Here is a 17,094-nt window from a genome sequence, read left to right as displayed (position 1 = left end):
GCTTCCAGGAGTTTCTTGCCGATGAAGCTACCCATTGCACATGCTGGGGGGTAGATCCAGGCCCGGGATAGAACAGGGGGCAATGGACGGCGGGTAGGAGGGAAGGCGACGTCCTCTTGTCCTAGCGCCTCGCTGCAGCCCATCCCCCAGCAGACCACCCCCGGGTCCCTCTAGTGTCGGCCCCGCTCGCTCGTCCCAGCCCCGCTAGGGCCCCGCCCGGCCCCGCCCTCTCCCCACAGCTCGGGGCAGACCCGCCCGCCCGAGCCGGAGTTACAAGAGCCGCCTCCGTGCGCGGGGGCCCGGCCACTCGGAGCAGCTCTGCCGCGGGGACTGCACTGCCCGCCCTGCCGGACCCGCCCCGATCGGGGCTCGCCGCCGCCAGCAGCCGCAGCACCGCAGCCTCGGGCCCCGCGCCGACTATGGCTGTGCCCTGGGGCTGAGCGCGCAGGTAGGGGTGCCAGGCGCACCGTGGCGCAGTAGGGGGCCAGGGCACGGAGAACGTGTCGGGGGGACGTGGGTTGCGGGGCTTGGGCGAGGCTTGTTGTTGGGGGGAGGGTGTCACTGCGAGAATTCAAATAGTTTGGAGCAAACTGGGTTGTCCAGGGCCTCCCGGGGAGGCGACTTGTCGCTTCCTGGAAGTGGAGCGCTGCCTCTGGAGTTGGGGCGCAAGTTTGGCAAAGTTGGAAAATCGCTCCGAAGTGTGCTTTGCTCAGCTCGGTATTTCTCTTGAGGGCGGATTGTTGGTCCTACTGCACGGCAGGGGTAGCGATCCTGGCCTGGTGGCCCCTGGCTCAGGGGCTGCTCCGTTTGTAGTCCATGTTTACTAGAGAAGTTTTTGAGATCGCTGCCGCGATCCCCCGCCCTCGCACCCCCGCGCCGCGCGCCCCCTCCGCTGCCCTTTCCTGCTCCCCACACCTCCGCCCCCGACTTCAGGTCCCGTGTCCTCCCGGCCCCACCCTGTTCTGTACCACCAGCCTCTCCCTTTCTCGCTCCTTGCGGTCCCCTCACCCCCCCTTCAGCGGCCCCGCCCTAGTCTTGCCCCTCGGTGTTCCTAGCTCCAGAAAACTCCCTTCTTCCTCCGGGGCGGCGGAGCCTGGAGTTTGCTGCGCGCCGCCCAGCTGGATGGGTGTGCGGCGGCGGGGGACATAATTAAGGAGATTCCTGCGCTGGGGTGGGCGGGGAGGGGGGCAGTTCTGCGGCACTGCCCTGGGGACCGCCCCTTCCCCTCCAGAGGCGGCGCTTTCCCCCCGCCCCACTCCCAAACCCGTTCGGGCGGGATGGCCCCCGCCCCAGCGCCTGGCTCGGCGCCAGTAGCCTGAGGAATGTGGTGGTTGGAGCTGGTGACTAATTCAAACCAGAACTCAGGGAGGAGTGGTGAGGGGCAAAGGGGAGGGGCAGGGGGCTGTGTGTGGGAGGTGGGGGCAGGAGCAGAGCTTGGCGTGGGAGAAGGGCTTCGCTGCACTCGCGGGAACCCTCCACTCAAGCAGTGCGCGCCAGGAGAGAGGTCCGGGGGGCGAGGTCCTGCCGTGGGGTGAGAAAGGCAGCGTGCTTAGGGTGTGTGCAAAGAACTCTGTTATGTAAGGCTTTCCCATGCAGGGAGGGGGTGTGCAGTGTGCGACCGCCTGGCTCGCCCCTGGCAGGGCTGGGCGCCCCCTGCAGTGCCAAGGCCCGGGTGTGGGGGCGCTGACCATGAGGGACTCATGGGGCCCAAGCAGGGCTGGCTGTACCCCTTGCGTGGGGTACCCTTTGCACAGAGGGGAGCAGAGGGGACAGTTGGGGGATCTCACAGCTCTAGCTGAGCACCGACAACCAGGTGGGGGACAACCAGGTGGGGGCCGCTCTGGCACCTCTGCACTATGAGACCACAGAGGAGTGTGTGCATTGTGCGTGCTCGCGCTCCACAGGGTGTGGCCCTGGCTGTGGTCAGGGTGGCAGTGAGGTGCTCCTAGGGAGCTGCAGTGGCTGCTGAGTGCCTGTGGAGCAGATTTGTGGAAAGGCAGTGTGAAAGCCCCCCATGGCCATGAGGTCCTTAGAGAATGACCCTGAATTTCCAGAGGAAAAGTGACCCAGATATCTACCTCTATGTCCCCAACACAGCTCTGGGCTTCCAATGATTGGTTCTGAAGGTGTCTTCCTCATTAAAATCCAACCTCTGATTGCGGGGACCCTGTTCACTGGATGCCCGTCCTAGTACAGCCTGGCGCATGGTAGGCGTTGGGTTGATTTTGTGGGATACAGTGATGCAATGGGGGGCTATAGTGCGAGAGAAGGAGAGAGAGATTGAAGCTGCCTTGGAAGCCATGAAAGGCCTCTGCACCTATTCTGGGTGTGATATAGGGGAGTGGAGCTCGCTTTCATCCCCACTCCTGCAAGGGAAATCCCAGGGGCTGGGTGTGGCATTCACTTCCTTTCAGAAGCTGAATGGGGAAGCTTCCTTCCCCTCCTGTCCTTAGGGACAATGGGCCTGCACATGGTAGGTAGAGGGTGCCAAGTGGGGACTACATGGCAGCCCCCTGGGTTGCTCTGAGCTCTCAGCTGTTGGGGGGGGAGTGGTGAGGGAGGGGGAGAGAGGAGCTGGACCATGAGAGCTGAGCTAGGAGAGGGCACACGGTTTGGGGGCAGGTAGGAGAGGAGGGTGGGGAGTAGCTGAGCCCCTCTCTAAAGCCCTTGTCCCTAAGAGGTTGGGCACAGGGACCTTAGAGAACAGGGACACACAGGAGCCACAGCAGTCGCACAGGCTTAGTGCTGCTGATATGAAGGCCCACAGCAGAGATTCAGGGGTCCAAGTCTGGGCAACTCCTTGAGGAGCTGACCCTCAGAGCTGAGGACTCGTACCAGCCATCCGTGGTTTGGGGCATGAGGCTATGGGCCCAGGGTGGGACGTGAAAGAGAGTGAACCTTGGGAGGGAGAAGGCTGGCATCAGCCAAGGGCAGGGAGTGGGTTGGGGGTCCCTGGAAGACCCTGCGTAGAGGTGCCCGGGCGCCACCAGGCTGGATTCTTTTGCTCAACTTGGAATTGGCTGGTGGGCCCTGGTGGAGTGTGTTGCCCTGCGCCTGGAGCTGGTTTGAGGGGTTGGGGCAAAGCCATGGGGTGGAGGGGCCTGTGGGGCTCCGGGGTGTGGTCACTACCTTCTTCAGAACTTGGGAACCGCCTGGGGACAGGCAGAGAGGCAGACTGGGAGAGCTAGTCTGACTGTGATGAAAACTTTGCTGGCTCTCTCCCCGGACACTCCCGGATGCCCCGGAGTTTCTCTCCCTGGAGCTGGGCTGAGCACGTGCTGTGCACACTTAGGTTTGAGGAAGGGAGGTGCGCCTCTGGAAGGGTTTAGAATGTGCCATTTCACTTGGGTGGTGGCAGTGGCAGGTGTCTAGGGCCTTCCTCACCCTCTTCGCCCCCACGGGCTTCATCCAGGCTCCGAGGGAGCTGGCATTTCCCTGGGCTCAGACCATCCCTCTGGACTCCTGAGCATGAGCCGTTTCCTCCAAGCCTGGGTGTGCCCGAGGGAGTGTGGGGGTAGGGGGGGTGCCACGGAGGGCTCTGCGGGAGTGTGTGTGTTTTGATGAAGCTCTTCTTCCTCCATGCTGGCCTCAGTTCCCACCAGGGCTACGGCTGGGCTGGAGCCAGCAGCTTGGGTCCCTCACTGTTAGCATTGCAGGAGCCGTTCCATGGTGGCCTTGGGCCCCTGTGACTGACTGCCCATATCACAGCCTCCGTGTCTCTGACTGAAGTGTGTGTCTTTGCCTGTGACAGGGCATCCTGCTAACTGTGTATGGGGGTCCTCCCATAGTGGGAGGCCTGGATGTGTCATCTCTGCCTGCTGCTTGGAGGGGCTTGTGGGGGCCTTGGAGGGCAGTGATCGCAATGACATTCTGCTCTGGTGGTGGAGGTTTCATACAGGCATGCAGGGGCTACAGGTAAGGAGTGAAGTAAGTTTCTCTGTCCTAGGCAGGTCTGGGCCCTGGAGTTTGTGCCCAGAGTCCCCTTGGGAGGTTGAGGACAGCCCTGGGGGTCCAGGACCCAGCTGAGTGAGGCTGAGCAAGGCGCTGCAAGGCCTGTCAGGGAGGGGCATCCTGCCAGGTCCCCCGGGGCCGGAGCGGAGGTTCTGGGGAAAGGGGAAGTGCCTGGAGCTGATCCTGGCTACGTCTACGTGTCCTGGCTGGGGGGCGGCTCTTTGGCGGCAGAGCCCCAGCGGCCTGGCCCGCGCCCCTGCAGTAGCGCGGCCTGACCGCTGGGGGGAGAGCGAGCGGCGCCCTCCCTGAGAGCCGGGCCGTGGGTGGGGCGGTCGGCAGCTCCCAAGCCGTAATCTACCCTTCAGGGCAGGACAGGGTGTTCTTCTTCATTCCCCCTCCGCCACTGTAAAACGCCACCCTCAGAGTTGGTGTCTTAATCCCAGGGGTCCTGGGTAAAAGCCCACTCTTCCTTATGCGTCTAGGTTTGGGGACTTCTGCTGGAGAATGTAATGCTGTCCCCAGTCCCTTGTCACAAGGTAGGTGGAAGGTCTCTGTTGGCCAGGAAGGGAAGAGGGAATCTTTGTCCTTGCTGGAAATGAGAACTTGGAGCTTGAGGCTTCAGAGCTTGCAGGGAACCTGGGAGTGTGGTAGGAGGATGTGTGTGGCCAGGGTGGAGAGAGGTGGAAACAGGCGTCAGAGCCAAGCCAGGAGCAGCCGCTGGCTATGGTCCGCGTGTAGGGGGCCGCCCTGGAGTCAGCCTGCAAAAACCCCCGGGTGATGGTGAAGGGTCAGGAGAGGGGAAGGCTGGAGTGACAAGGCTGGAAAAACTTCCTCCTGATGAGAATTGTGGGCTGGGCCAGCACCTTCCTCCCCGAAGGGCAGGTATTGGAAACAAGATTGGCAGGCGCACATACAGGCACACGCTCGGGGACACGGGCACCAGGGGAACAGGCATAGGGACCTCCATGACAGGTGTCTGTTGCGAGCCGGTAAGGGCTGGCTGGGGCTGCGGGCTTCTCTGGGCTGTGTAGAGTGGAGAATGGGGCTGAGGGTCTCCGTGTTCCCATGGTGCGATTGTGTCCTTGTGTGTTTTTCTCTGAACGTGCCTCCAGCGCCCCAGTTGCTCATGTCTTGCAACGCGTTTGTCTAATTCTCCCTGGAAATTCCGTCCCCTGCCAACACCTCCTCCTACATAAGTTGAAAGTGCTCCCTTGTGCTACCAGAATCAGCTGGGTGGGTTTGTGACAGTTCTTCATGCCCACTTAGACTCTTGAGATTGCTGTGCAATTCTACTACGCCTATTAAAATAGGGCGTTTGTTTTTCTGTCTTTTGTTCTTTTTTTTTTTCTTGAGACACAATCTTGCTCTGTCCGGCTAGACTAGGGTGCAGTGGTGTCAGCCTAGCTCACAGCAACCTCAAACTCCTGGGCTCAAGGGATCCTCCTGCCTCAGCCTCCCGAGTAGCTGGGACTATAGGCGTGTGCCACCATGCCCGGCGAATTTTTCTATTTTTTGTAGAGACAGGGTCTCACTCTTGCTCAGGCAGGTTTCAAACTCCTGGGCTCAAGCGATCCTCCTGCCTCGGCTTCCCTGAATGCTAGGATTACAGGCCTGAGCCACCGCACCTGGCCCATTTGTTTTTCTAAACAGAAATCAGGCAGAGTCGGTCCATTTGGAGGCTCAGGCCCTGGAAGTGATGCCACCCTATGTTTCCCCTTGTTTCTCTGGGACGAGGGTCCGCCTGGCATGGCTGTTGCCCTCTCCCAGAGAGTGGAAATGCTTGCCTTGTCCTGCCAGTGCCTGCCTCTAGAGTCGAGGGTGAGAAGGGGCTGTTTCTCTTGTCCCCAACCTGTTGGGGCCCAGGAGAATCTAGGGGTGAGCTGGGTTCTGGGTAGCTCAGGATTCTGACCCCTGGGGACCTAGCCTCAATAAGCCCCAGAACCAAAAGGCCCCCGAGACACAGGGTTCCAGGATACCTGTGACCTGCCCATGTTGGGTTTGGTGCCTACAAGCTGGGCCAGGACAAGGCTGCACTGTGGGGAACGGGGTTTGGAGGCCTCTCTATCTGCCTGTGGGTGTGTCCCTCCAGCTGTCACTCTCCCCTTGCAGTGTATCTCCGGTGTGCATCTTTCTCTGTGGTTTCTGGTGTGTCCCATCTGTGTGTGTATTTACTTGTGCCTTCGTCGCTCTACTTTGCATTTCAACCTTGTCTCACACTTGGTGAAGTCGTCTTACCTCTGGGGACTATTTCCACATCTTTAAAATAAAGTTGTTGGTTCTTACCCGGTAGTATCGTTTGGGGATCGAATAGGACCCCAGACAGGGAACGTGGCCAGCACAGTCCCTGGCACACAGAATCCTTTCTTTCAACTTGGTGCATGCAGGGTGGTTTCTTTCGGTGTGGAGCTTTGTCTTCCTCTTTCTCTGCTGGTGAGTGTTTATGAGAGTGTATCACCCTTCTGGGTGTGTCTCTCTTTGACTAGCCAACCCTTGGTCCTGGTTGTGAGTGTGGAGGTCTCTAACTCTGGGCATGAGTCATTTAGTTCTCAGGTTGGGGACTGCTTCTCTTCGGCCTGTGTGCATGGTGGGTTGGTTGGCACATGTGCACGCCACCGTGCTGGGTGGAAGTTTTACTGTTATTGGTGCCCTCCCCAGTGTGGGTAGGGGTGCTTCTCTGTCCCTCGCAGGGTCACTTCCTGTGTCCAGCCTGTGCCAGTGGATGCACAGTTGTGTGTTCCTCTGATGTGTGTCTTGTCTTTAGTTTTGGTGCATTCAGGCACTGAGGCCCCTGGCCTGTCTCTCAGGGAGTGTATCAGTTCCTGTCATCTTGACATCGATGCTGGCTGCAAGGATGTTTTTAGCCGCTGCAGCAATTAACCTGGGCCCCCTCCCTGGCTGTCTTCATACTGCCTCTCTGGAGGAGGGGGCACCATTCCCTGTGGGCGGTGGGGGAAGGATGCTTCTCCAGAGCTCACCCTTGGCAGAGGCCACTGCACGGTTCAAGGACTCTGCTTTCTGAACCTCTCCGGGATCTGCTAGGCATCATCGTCAGTCCACAGGGGAGGGTGTGGCAGAGCCCCGCTGCTCGTCATGTCCTCTTTGCAGTTTTGCAGTGATAAGACGGCCTGTTCTCTCACTGCTTCGGGCCTGAACTACAGTCTGTCCCTCAGTCTTGGATGTGTGTCCTCTTGGCTTTGCAGCCGGAGTGGCCTCACCACCTCTCTCTCTTTCTGACCTCCAGGCAGCCGTCTGCCGTAGGGGATCTCCTGCTTATCATGAGAGAGACAGGGAGCCAGTGTCAGGTGGACCTCGGGGCTGGAGATAGCTGACCTGGGTTCTAGGGCTCCAGTGCTCTCCCATCCTCACCTCTCTGGGCCTCAGTTCCCCATCTGTAAATAACAGGCAGTGCTGTCCCATCAAACTCTTGGCAGTGGTAGAATGTTCTGTACCTGTGCTGTCTAATATAGTAGCCAATTAAAATTTTAGTTTAACTTAATTTTAATTAATTTAAATGTAAATAGGCACACGTGGCTACCATGTTGGATGGTGTGGCTCTAAGGTCCCTCCTAGCTCTGAAGGCAAATGACACTTGGCTCAGTCATGCAGAATTCCCCAAAGCTCCAAAGGCCCTCCTTTGGGTAACAGCAGGGCAGAGCCCTCAGCTCCCTGGAAGCCTGGCCTAACCTAACTTGTGTGGAAGGAGAAGGAAGGACCACCTGGGCTTGGCAGTGGAGAAGAGAAGGGCTGGGACCAAATGCAGAAAACAGCCACTCTGGCTTCACAGCTCCCTTCTGCATCTCCACCCCAGTTCTTGGGACTCAGTGGTCCCGATCAGATGAGAGGGGAGTCTTTCCTGGCTGTGCCGGGACAGGGGCACTGGAGCCAGAGCAGGCAGGGTGGTTGGCAGCCCCGCCTGGCCAGGAAGCCGTCGGGTGCCCTGCCAGGGCCGACCTGCAGCCTTAGGTCCCATGGCTCCTGTCCTCATGGGCTACGGATCCTTCCTCATGGCTGATGGCTTCTCCCCTCCTCAGAAGCCACCTGGCTTGAGACATGCAGCAGGTCTCTCCTGAGCCTCAAAGCCGTGCTTCCCGGGACTCCCGTCTTGGGATTACATCCTGAGGGCACTGGCAGGGAAGCCGACTGCCTGTCAGCATTGGAGCCCCGGATCCTCTGGCACCCAGGGTCTGGCCTAGGAGGCACTTTGTCCATGGGTTTTAGGCGTGACCCTTTGCATGTCTGGAGCTGTTGCGGCCAGCTGCTGTGACTCACTGGGGAAGGAGGGAGGGTGGGGCCAGGCCGTGGGTGAGGGTGAGCTGGCTGCGTTCTTCCCCTCTCTGGCTGCTGGCTCAGCACCAGGTTTCTGGGCTGAGGAAAGGGGCCCTGCTCAAGGACGAAGACAGGGGTGTCAGGGCGGTCTGCAGGGTGGCTGCAGTGCTGTCTGAGAGACCCAGTCTGGAATCCCTTTGTCCTTCCCTGCCTCTGCCTGGCTCCTGAGTGCTGGGCTCGGGAGAAGGTGCCATTTAAGCTCCGGCTTTGCTGCTTCACTTTGGGAAGAGACAGCATGACTTCCTGTAGCGGCCTCCGCTGCCTGCCGGGAAGGGAGGAGGTGTTTTCCTCAGCCCACACCTGTGCCAGCAGGCCGCTCACCCGTCACAGTCTTTGTCACCTCCTCGCCAGCACCTGTGTTGACCAGGAGGCACATCATAATCACCACATTTATGCCTTTGTCAAACAAGAGAACAGGTGTCGGGAGGACTGGGGGTTTAAGAGTTTATCTGTCATCCCTGTTGTGATCTGCCTGACACTGGAACTGTTAAATGCCCATAAATTCCCGAGAGACACAGTCCTGTCCTCAGGGGTCAACTCTAGCACCTTCAAGACCCCATTTATATTTCATTCCCCCTAAAAGGCTCCCAAGCCTTCTGGAACATTTTGAGGCTAAATTATGAATACCTTGCTCATAATTTATATCTGGGACAGGAACCAAGTCTTTGAAATCTCCGTATCTGGCACATGGAGTGCGTTCAATAAATGTTTCGAGGGTGTGCGAGTGAGGTTAGGTAACAATCTGAGGCAGCGTGTGATTAAGTGCTGGGCGAGCTGTGTCTGTCCCTGGCTGGTTTTCTCGGCAGTGCCCGGTACAATGTCAGGCACACAGGAGGCAATCAGTATGCATGAATTTATTGATTGGTTGACTAATTGCTGGATGTAAACAGCTTTGGGGTGGGGCTTTGGGTGAGGTTCCCCACGATTTATAGCGTCCCCCACACAATTTCACAGACGTGCCTTTGATAGCAGCACCGCCATTTTGTGTGGGTGGCTGTAGTTCGCGGCCGTATCCAGAGTCCTGCGTGGTGTCTTCCCAGGGCGCCTCTGCCACTGACAGCTCACCCCGTAGCAGGAGGGCAACTTTATTACTAAATGCCTGCACCTATGGGAGCCTGGCTCGGGCCAGTGTGGGCAGCCAGCATGGCCTTGACGCACCGCGGGCCTGACGCAGGCTCAGCTATACTCCAGCCTGTTGGGCTTGGGCGGGTGTCTGGTGAGGTGGGGGCTTCTTTTGTTCAGGCCACTGCCTGTGGCAGGGCTCCCGGAGCCCCCAGCTGGTGGGGGCTTCCCCCTGGTCCTGAGGGCCAGGGTAGGCAGGGTGATCTGGAGTCACGGTTTGCCACTGGGGGAGGGAAGGCGCCACCATGCCTCTTTGGAGCCACTGTGCGAGGAGTCTCACACCAGTCAAAAGCTGCAGACCTGGTGTGGTACAGAGCAGAGAGTTACAGACTCAAAGTCTGAGCCCCACATAGCTGCTGTCTTACTGTGTCCTCCAGGCCATCGGCCGCTCACAGGCTCAGTCTCTCCATCTATAAAGTGGGGACAGCAGTGTCTCCGTCCCAAAGCTGTTGTAAAGAACATCGTGAAATGCTGTGGGGCTCCTGGGCCTGCGCGCTTCACTCTGGCTCCCTTGTCTCTCCTTCAATCCTCACGGGAATCTTTTATCATCTCCGTTTCTATAGATGAGGAAGCAAAGGTTCAGAGAAGTTAAGTGACTTGGTCAGGCCCCAGGGCCAGGAAGAGGCAGAGCCAGGATCTGAATCTGAGTCTGGCTCTTCTAGAGCCCTTTCCGCAATGCCAGGCTGCAGAGCCCTGGAAGAGAAGAACCACAGGCATGGGGCGGGCTGTGGTCTGGCCTGGGAACAGAGCACCAGCCACGGTGTGGGTCGGGGTGTCAAGCAAGCTGACTCCTGGTGTGAGCATCTCTGGGACCTTTTCCCTAGGCTGTGTGACCGAGATCCCAACAAGAGAGACTGAGGGGAAGAGAGGAAGGAGGGGCGGGCTCCTGGCAAGGCATTCGCTCCGGAACGGAATCCTGCAAAGGTCAGTAGGAGGGAGGGGCAGCGAGAGGGGGAGGTGCTGGGATGGGGGCAGGTGGAAACCCAAAGTGGCCTGGGGAGGCTGGGGACCTGGTGGAAGGGACGAGGGGCTTGTTGCCTCCCTTGTCTCCTTTCCATCTTCTCTGCTGTGGCTTGGAGGAACTCCCATGGTGGAGGCACGTGAGGCGGGTGAGCCAGGACGCGGGGTCAGGTGCATCGGAGAGAGCGTTCCACTTGCTGGAAGTCCACAGCACAGAGGTCCCCAGCTGTCTCATCCCCTTGCGCCCTGGCATCCCCACTCACCTGAGCTCCATTTCCTCACCTCATCCCAGATGGAGAAGGAGGAAGAAACAACCCGGGAGCTGCTGCTGCCCAACTGGCAGGGCAGCGGCTCCCATGGGCTGACCATTGCCCAGAGAGATGATGGCGTCTACGTGCAGGAGGTGATGCAGAACTCCCCTGCGGCCCGCACTGGGGTGGTCAAGGAGGGTAAGTCGCCCCAGGGTGCAGACTGGGTGCTGGGGGTCGGGTAGGTCAGGGTGTCAGAGGGACGGGCAGGGGCAGAGAGCAGGCAGAGCGGGCTATGTGGTCCCAGTGGCATCAGGATGGTCGGTACCCAAGCCCTGCCCTCCCTTGCTCAGTCTGTGTCCCTTGCTTGTGGTCCTTGGGGGAGGCCATCCTGTGGGGCAGTGGGGACCTAGTCCTCAGATCCGACTCCATCACCCACGAGCTCTGCAGATTTGGACAAATTAGTTGGCCTGTGTAAACCTCAAGTTTCCTCATCTGTGCAATGGGTATTACCCTGTCCACCTTGTAGGATGGTCACAAAGGTTAAATGGGAGTCAGCTCAAGTGCCCAGCATGTCGTGGCTGTGTTGTTTCCCTGATACCCTGTGGGTCTTACCTGCTTCTTGCCCCTCCTGTGCTCAGGGGACCAGATTGTGGGTGCCACCATCTACTTTGACAACCTGCAGTCGGGCGAGGTGACCCAGCTGCTGAACACCATGGGGCACCATACGGTGGGCCTGAAGCTGCACCGCAAGGGGGACCGCTCCCCCGAGCCCGGCCAGACCTGGACCCACGAAGTCTTCAGCTCCCGCAGCTCTGAAGTGGTTCTGGTGAGTGCCTTGCCCTCCCGTCTGTGCCCTGAGCTCCCCCGCCACACCGGCCTGCTGCTCACAGTCCTGAGCCTTCTGTCTGCCTCTTACAAATCCTCCTCCTCCCTCTACCTGTCTGCACTCTCGCCAGCCCTCTGCTGCCTCTTTCTTCCTGCTCACGTGTGGCATGTGGCTGGTGCTGTCCTACATCAGTCTCTTCAGAGTGCCCCTGGGCCACAGCGGGGGAACCGACTGGTACAGCCTGGTCCTAGATTCCAGGGGGAAGGTCGGGTGCTTTGCAAGAGTCTTTGAAATCACCTCACAGGTGCCCAACTCTGCCGCACAGACACCACTTTTCTCCTTACAGAGGCCCAAAATCATTCTGTGAGTCAGAAGCTGGGCAGCAAAGTGCCTGTGGGGACATTGTTCTTCCCGAAGGCTTGTTTAGTTAACAAATAATGGGTACTCCGAGCGAGAGTGTTAACCCGAGCACGACCAGTCTTTTAGGCTCGACAAATGCTCTCCAGTGCACAGGGCCCTAAGAGGACCCCCTCCTGGTTAAACAAACAAGCCAGTGGTTGAGAGTTGGGAGCTGAAGGGCCTGGTCTCCTGGGTGGTCCCTGCAACAGGCCGATGTGAACCTCTAATTGCCTGGAAGTCCTTTTCCCAGACCGCACAGTCCAGGAGTATACCGCCCCCATTCCCCATGGGTTTTGGTTACCTGACTGACCCCCAAATAATTCCAGGTTTCCTCCTGTGATGTGGCCGTCAGCCCCTTTCTTCAGTCCCTCGTGCTCTGCCCCAGGAGGCTCCGTGGACCTCTGTTCTGGTCCCAGCTTCTCTGGGAAACAGGCACCCATGTTGTCGTCTGGGCTGTGGCCGGGCGTCTGGTAACTCAGGCAGACCCTGCTGCAACCTCTGCCGGCGTGTCTTTCTGCAGAGCGGGGATGATGAGGAGTATCAGCGCATCTACACCACGAAGATCAAGCCTCGGCTGAGGTCGGAGGACGGAGTGGAAGGGGACCTTGGGGAGACCCAGAGCCGCACCATCACAGTGACCAGAAGGGTCACGGCCTACACCGTGGATGTGACCGGCCGAGAAGGAGCCAAGGACATCGACATCAGCAGCCCTGAATTCAAGATCAAGATCCCAAGACATGAACTGACTGAAATCTCCAATGTGGATGTGGAGACCCAGTCGGGGAAGACAGTGATCAGACTGCCCTCGGGCTCAGAGGCAGCCTCTCCAGCCACGGGCTCTGCAGTGGAGATCCAAGCAGGGCCCATTTCTGCTTCAGGACCAGAGTTCCAAGGTGCTAGCCACTCGAAGCTGCAAGTCACCATGCCTGGGATAAAGGTGGGAAGCTCAGGTGTCAATGTCAGCACAAAGGGCATAGACTTGGGTGGCAGAGGAGGGGTCCAAGTTCCAGCATCGGATATTTTGTCTTCTCTTGGGGGTGGGGCAGTGGAGGTGCAGGGCCCATCCTTCGAGAGTGGTGACAATGGGAAAATTAAAATTCCCACCATGAAGGCGCCAAAATTTGGTGTCTCGACAGGGCCCGAGGGCCAGGCACCAGCGGCCAGGCTGAGTGTTTCTGCACCTGAATTCTCTGTGGGGCACGAGGGCGGCAGGCCAGGCTTGACCATCGGTGGGAGCATCCAGGCCCCTCAGCTGGAAGTCAGTGCCCCTTCTGCCAATGTTGAGGGGCTTGAGGGAAAGCTGAAGGGCCCCCAAATCACTGGGCCATCACTTGAGGGTAACCTAGGCTTGAAAGGTGCCAAGCCACAGGGGAGCATTGGGGTACACACCTCTGCTCCCAAACTCGGAGGCAGCATCACCGGCTCCAGTGTGGAAGTTTGTGCCCCTGATGTTGATGTTCATGGGCCTGGGGGCAAACTGAATGTGCCCAAGATGGAAGTCCCCAAATTCTCTGTATCAGGTTCAAAGGGAGAGGGAGCTGGCATTGAGGTGACACTGCCTACAGGTGAAGTGACTCTTCCTGGAGTCTCTGGGGATGTCAGTCTGCCTGAGATTGCTACTGGTGGGCTGGAAGGGAAGATAAAAGGTGCTAAAGTCAAGACTCCTGAAATGATAATTCAGAAACCTAAAATCTCTATGCAGGATGTGGATCTGAGCCTCGGGTCTTCTAAACTGAAAGGAGATATTAAGGTTTCTGCTCCTGGGGTGCAAGGTGATGTCGAAGGGCCTCAAGTGGCAGTTAAAGGCATCAGAGTGGACATAGAGACACCGAACCTAGAGGGGACCTTGACAAGCCCCAAGCTTAGCAGTCCTTCTGGAAAAACAGGAACCTGTAGGATCTCTATGGCAGATGTAGACTTGAGTGCTGCAGCACCTAAAGTGAAAGGGGATGTAAATATCACACTCCCAAAAGTAGAAGGGAAAGTCAAAGTCCCTGAAGTTGATGTCAAAGGCCCCAAAGTGGATGTCGGTGCACCAGATGTGGACGTTCGTGGCCCAGAATGGAACCTGAAAATGCCCAAGATGAAAATGCCCAAGTTCGGCACTCCAGAAGTCAAAGGGGAAGGCCCAGATGTAGACATCACTCTACCCAAAGGAGATGTCAATATTTCAGGGCCTAAGGTCAATGTGGAAGCCCCAAATGTCAACATGGAGGGTCTAGGGGTCAAACTTAAAGGCTCTGATGTTAAGCTGCCTGATGTGAGTGTCAAGACACCAAAAGTCTCCATGCCTGATGTAGATTTGGATGTTAAAGGCCCAAAGGTGAAGGGAGAGTATGATGTAACAGTACCAAAGCTTGAAGGAGAATTGAAAGGCCCCAAAGTGGGCACTGATGCCCCAGATGTGGATGTTCACGGCCCAGACTGGCACCTGAAGATGCCCAAGATGAAAATGCCCAAATTCAGTGTGCCAGGGTTGAAACCAGAGAGCCTAGGAGTGGATGTAAATCTGCCCAAGGCTGATGTGGACATTTCCGGGCCCAAGGTGGATCTTAGTGCTCCAGAGGTTAGCGCTGAGGGACCAGAAGGGAAATTGAAAGGGCCCAAGTTTAAGATGCCTGAGATGAATATCAAAGCCCCAAAGATCTCCATGCCTGATGTGGACTTACACTTGAAAGGCCCTAATGTAAAGGGAGAATACGATGTTACAATGCCAAAGGCTGAAGGTGAGATTAAAGTTCCTAATGTTGAACTTAAAAGTGCCAAAGTAGACATTGATGCCCCAGATGTGGATGTTCAAGGACCAGACTGGCACCTGAAGATGCCCAAGATGAAAATGCCCAAGTTTGGCATGCCTGGTTTCAAAGCAGAGGGTCCAGAAGTGGATCTGAACCTGCCTAAGGCTGACATTGATGTCTCAGGACCCAAGGTGGATGTTGAAGTTCCAGATGTGAATATTGAAGGACCTGAAGGAAAGCTGAAGGGTCCTAAGTTTAAGATGCCAGAGATGAACATCAAGGCCCCCAAGATCTCCATGCCTGATGTGGATTTACATATGAAAGGTCCCAAGGTGAAGGGAGAATATGATGTAACAGTACCAAAGCTGGAAGGGGACCTGAAAGGCCCAAAAGTAGATGTCAGTGCCCCAGATGTTGAAGTGCATGGTCCTGATTGGAACTTGAAGATGCCAAAGATTAAAATGCCCAAATTTAGCATGCCCAGCCTCAAAGGAGAGGACACAGAATTGGATGTGAACCTACCCAAGGCTAACGTGGACATTTCTGCACCAAAGGTAGATATTAGTGCTCCAGATCTGAGCCTTGAAGGACCAGAAGGGAAGTTGAAAGGTCCTAAGTTTAAGATGCCCGAGATGCACTTCAAAGCACCTAAGATGTCTATGCCAGATGTCGACCTGGATCTTAAAGGACCCAAAATGAAAGGAAATTTAGATATATCTGCACCAAAAATAGAAGGTGAAATGAATGTTCCAGATGTGGACATCAAAGGTCCCAAGGTAGACATTAAAGCACCAGATGTGGATGTTCAAGGCCCAGACTGGAGCCTGAAAATGCCAAAGATGAAAATGCCCAAGTTCAGCATGCCCAGCCTCAAAGGCGAGGGTCCAGATGTGGATGTGAACCTGCCTAAAGCTGACATTGATGTTTCAGTACCCAAGGTTGACATTGAAGCCCCAGATGTGAGCCTTGAAGGTCCAGAAGGGAAGCTAAAGGGTCCCAAGTTTAAGATGCCTGAGATGCACTTCAAGGCCCCCAAGATCTCCATGCCTGATGTGGACTTACACTTGAAAGGCCCCAAAGTCAAAGGGGATATGGATGTGTCCGTGCCCAAGGTAGAAGGTGAAATGAAAATGCCAGATGTTGACATCAAAGGGCCCAAAGTGGACATTGATGCTCCAGATGTTGATGTTCATGGCCCAGACTGGCACCTGAAGATGCCCAAGATGAAAATGCCCAAGTTCAGCATGCCCGGTTTCAAAGCAGAAGGTCCAGAAGTGGATGTGAACTTGCCCAAGGCCGACATTGATGTCTCGGGACCAAAGATGGACATTGAAGTCCCTGATGTGAGCCTCGAGGGTCCAGACGGGAAGCTTAAGGGTCCCAAGTTTAAGATGCCTGACATGCACTTCAAGGCCCCCAAGATCTCCATGCCTGATGTGGACCTGAATCTTAAAGGGCCCAAACTAAAGGGAGATGTGGATGTGTCTTTGCCTGAGGTAGAAGGTGAAATGAAAGTGCCAGATGTTGACATTAAAGGGCCCAAAGTTGACATTACTGCTCCAGATGTTGATGTTCATGGCCCAGACTGGCACCTAAAGATGCCCAAAATGAAAATGCCCAAGTTCAGCATGCCCAGTTTCAAAGGAGAGGGCCCAGAAGTGGATGTGAACCTACCGAAGGCCAATATTGATGTCTCAGGACCCAAGGTGGATGTTGAAGTTCCAGATGTGAATATTGAAGGTCCAGATGCGAAACTAAAAGGTCCCAAATTTAAGATGCCAGAAATGAATATAAAGCCTCAGAAAATATCTATGCCAGATGTTGGTTTGCATTTGAAAGGTCCTAAAATGAAAGGAGATTATGATGTTACAGCTCCAAAACTAGAGGGAGAGATAAAGGCTCCTGATGTTGATATAAAAGGCCCCAAAGTTGACATTAATGCACCAGATGTGGAAGTTCATGGTCCAGACTGGCACCTGAAGATGCCCAAGGTGAAAATGCCCAAGTTCAGCATGCCTGGCTTCAAAGGAGAGGGCCCAGAAGTTGATGTGAACCTGCCCAAAGCTGACATTGATGTCTCAGGACCCAAGGTGGACATTGGTGCTGCAGATGTGAATCTTGAAGCTCCAGAGGGAAAACTAAAAGGCTCTAAGTTCAAGATGCCAAGCATGCATATACAGACACACAAAATCTCTATGCCTGATGTTGGACTTAATCTGAAAGCCCCTAAACTGAAAACTGATGTAGATGTTTCCCTTCCCAAAGTAGAAGGAGACTTGAAAGGTCCTGAAATTGATGTAAAAGCCCCTAAGATGGATGTTAATGTTGGTGATATTGATATTGAATGTCCAGAAGGAAAGTTGAAAGGCCCCAAGTTTAAGATGCCAGACATGCACTTCAAGGCCCCCAAGATCTCCATGCCTGATGTGGACTTACACTTGAAAGGCCCCAAAGTCAAAGGGGATATGGATGTGTCTGTGCCCAAGGTAGAAGGTGAAATGAAAATGCCAGATGTTGACAT

The 17,094-nt window shown here is 56.3% G+C and overlaps 1 protein-coding gene across 2 annotated transcripts in view; it reads left to right on the top strand.

Moving 5' to 3' along the window:
• Nucleotides 1-336: 336 nt before the first annotated feature.
• The window catches only part of AHNAK (AHNAK nucleoprotein), a 27,931-nt gene continuing 11,173 nt past the window's right edge, over nucleotides 337-17,094 (top strand). For both annotated transcript variants that reach the window (XM_012664969.1, XM_012664963.1), the window contains exons 1-5: nucleotides 337-448; nucleotides 10,224-10,323; nucleotides 10,652-10,808; nucleotides 11,249-11,436; nucleotides 12,356-16,940. In XM_012664969.1, the coding sequence (XP_012520423.1) occupies nucleotides 10,652-10,808; nucleotides 11,249-11,436; nucleotides 12,356-16,940 (4,930 nt within the window). In that variant the 5' untranslated portion in view covers nucleotides 337-448; nucleotides 10,224-10,323. The remainder of the gene's footprint in view (nucleotides 449-10,223; nucleotides 10,324-10,651; nucleotides 10,809-11,248; nucleotides 11,437-12,355; nucleotides 16,941-17,094) is intronic.

This window comes from Propithecus coquereli, unplaced genomic scaffold (assembly GCF_000956105.1).
Source record: "Propithecus coquereli isolate 6110/MARCELLA unplaced genomic scaffold, Pcoq_1.0 Scaffold120, whole genome shotgun sequence".
NCBI lineage: Eukaryota > Metazoa > Chordata > Mammalia > Primates > Indriidae > Propithecus > Propithecus coquereli.
Note: the sequence above shows the minus strand (reverse complement) of the source record. Positions and strands in the feature narration are given on the sequence as shown.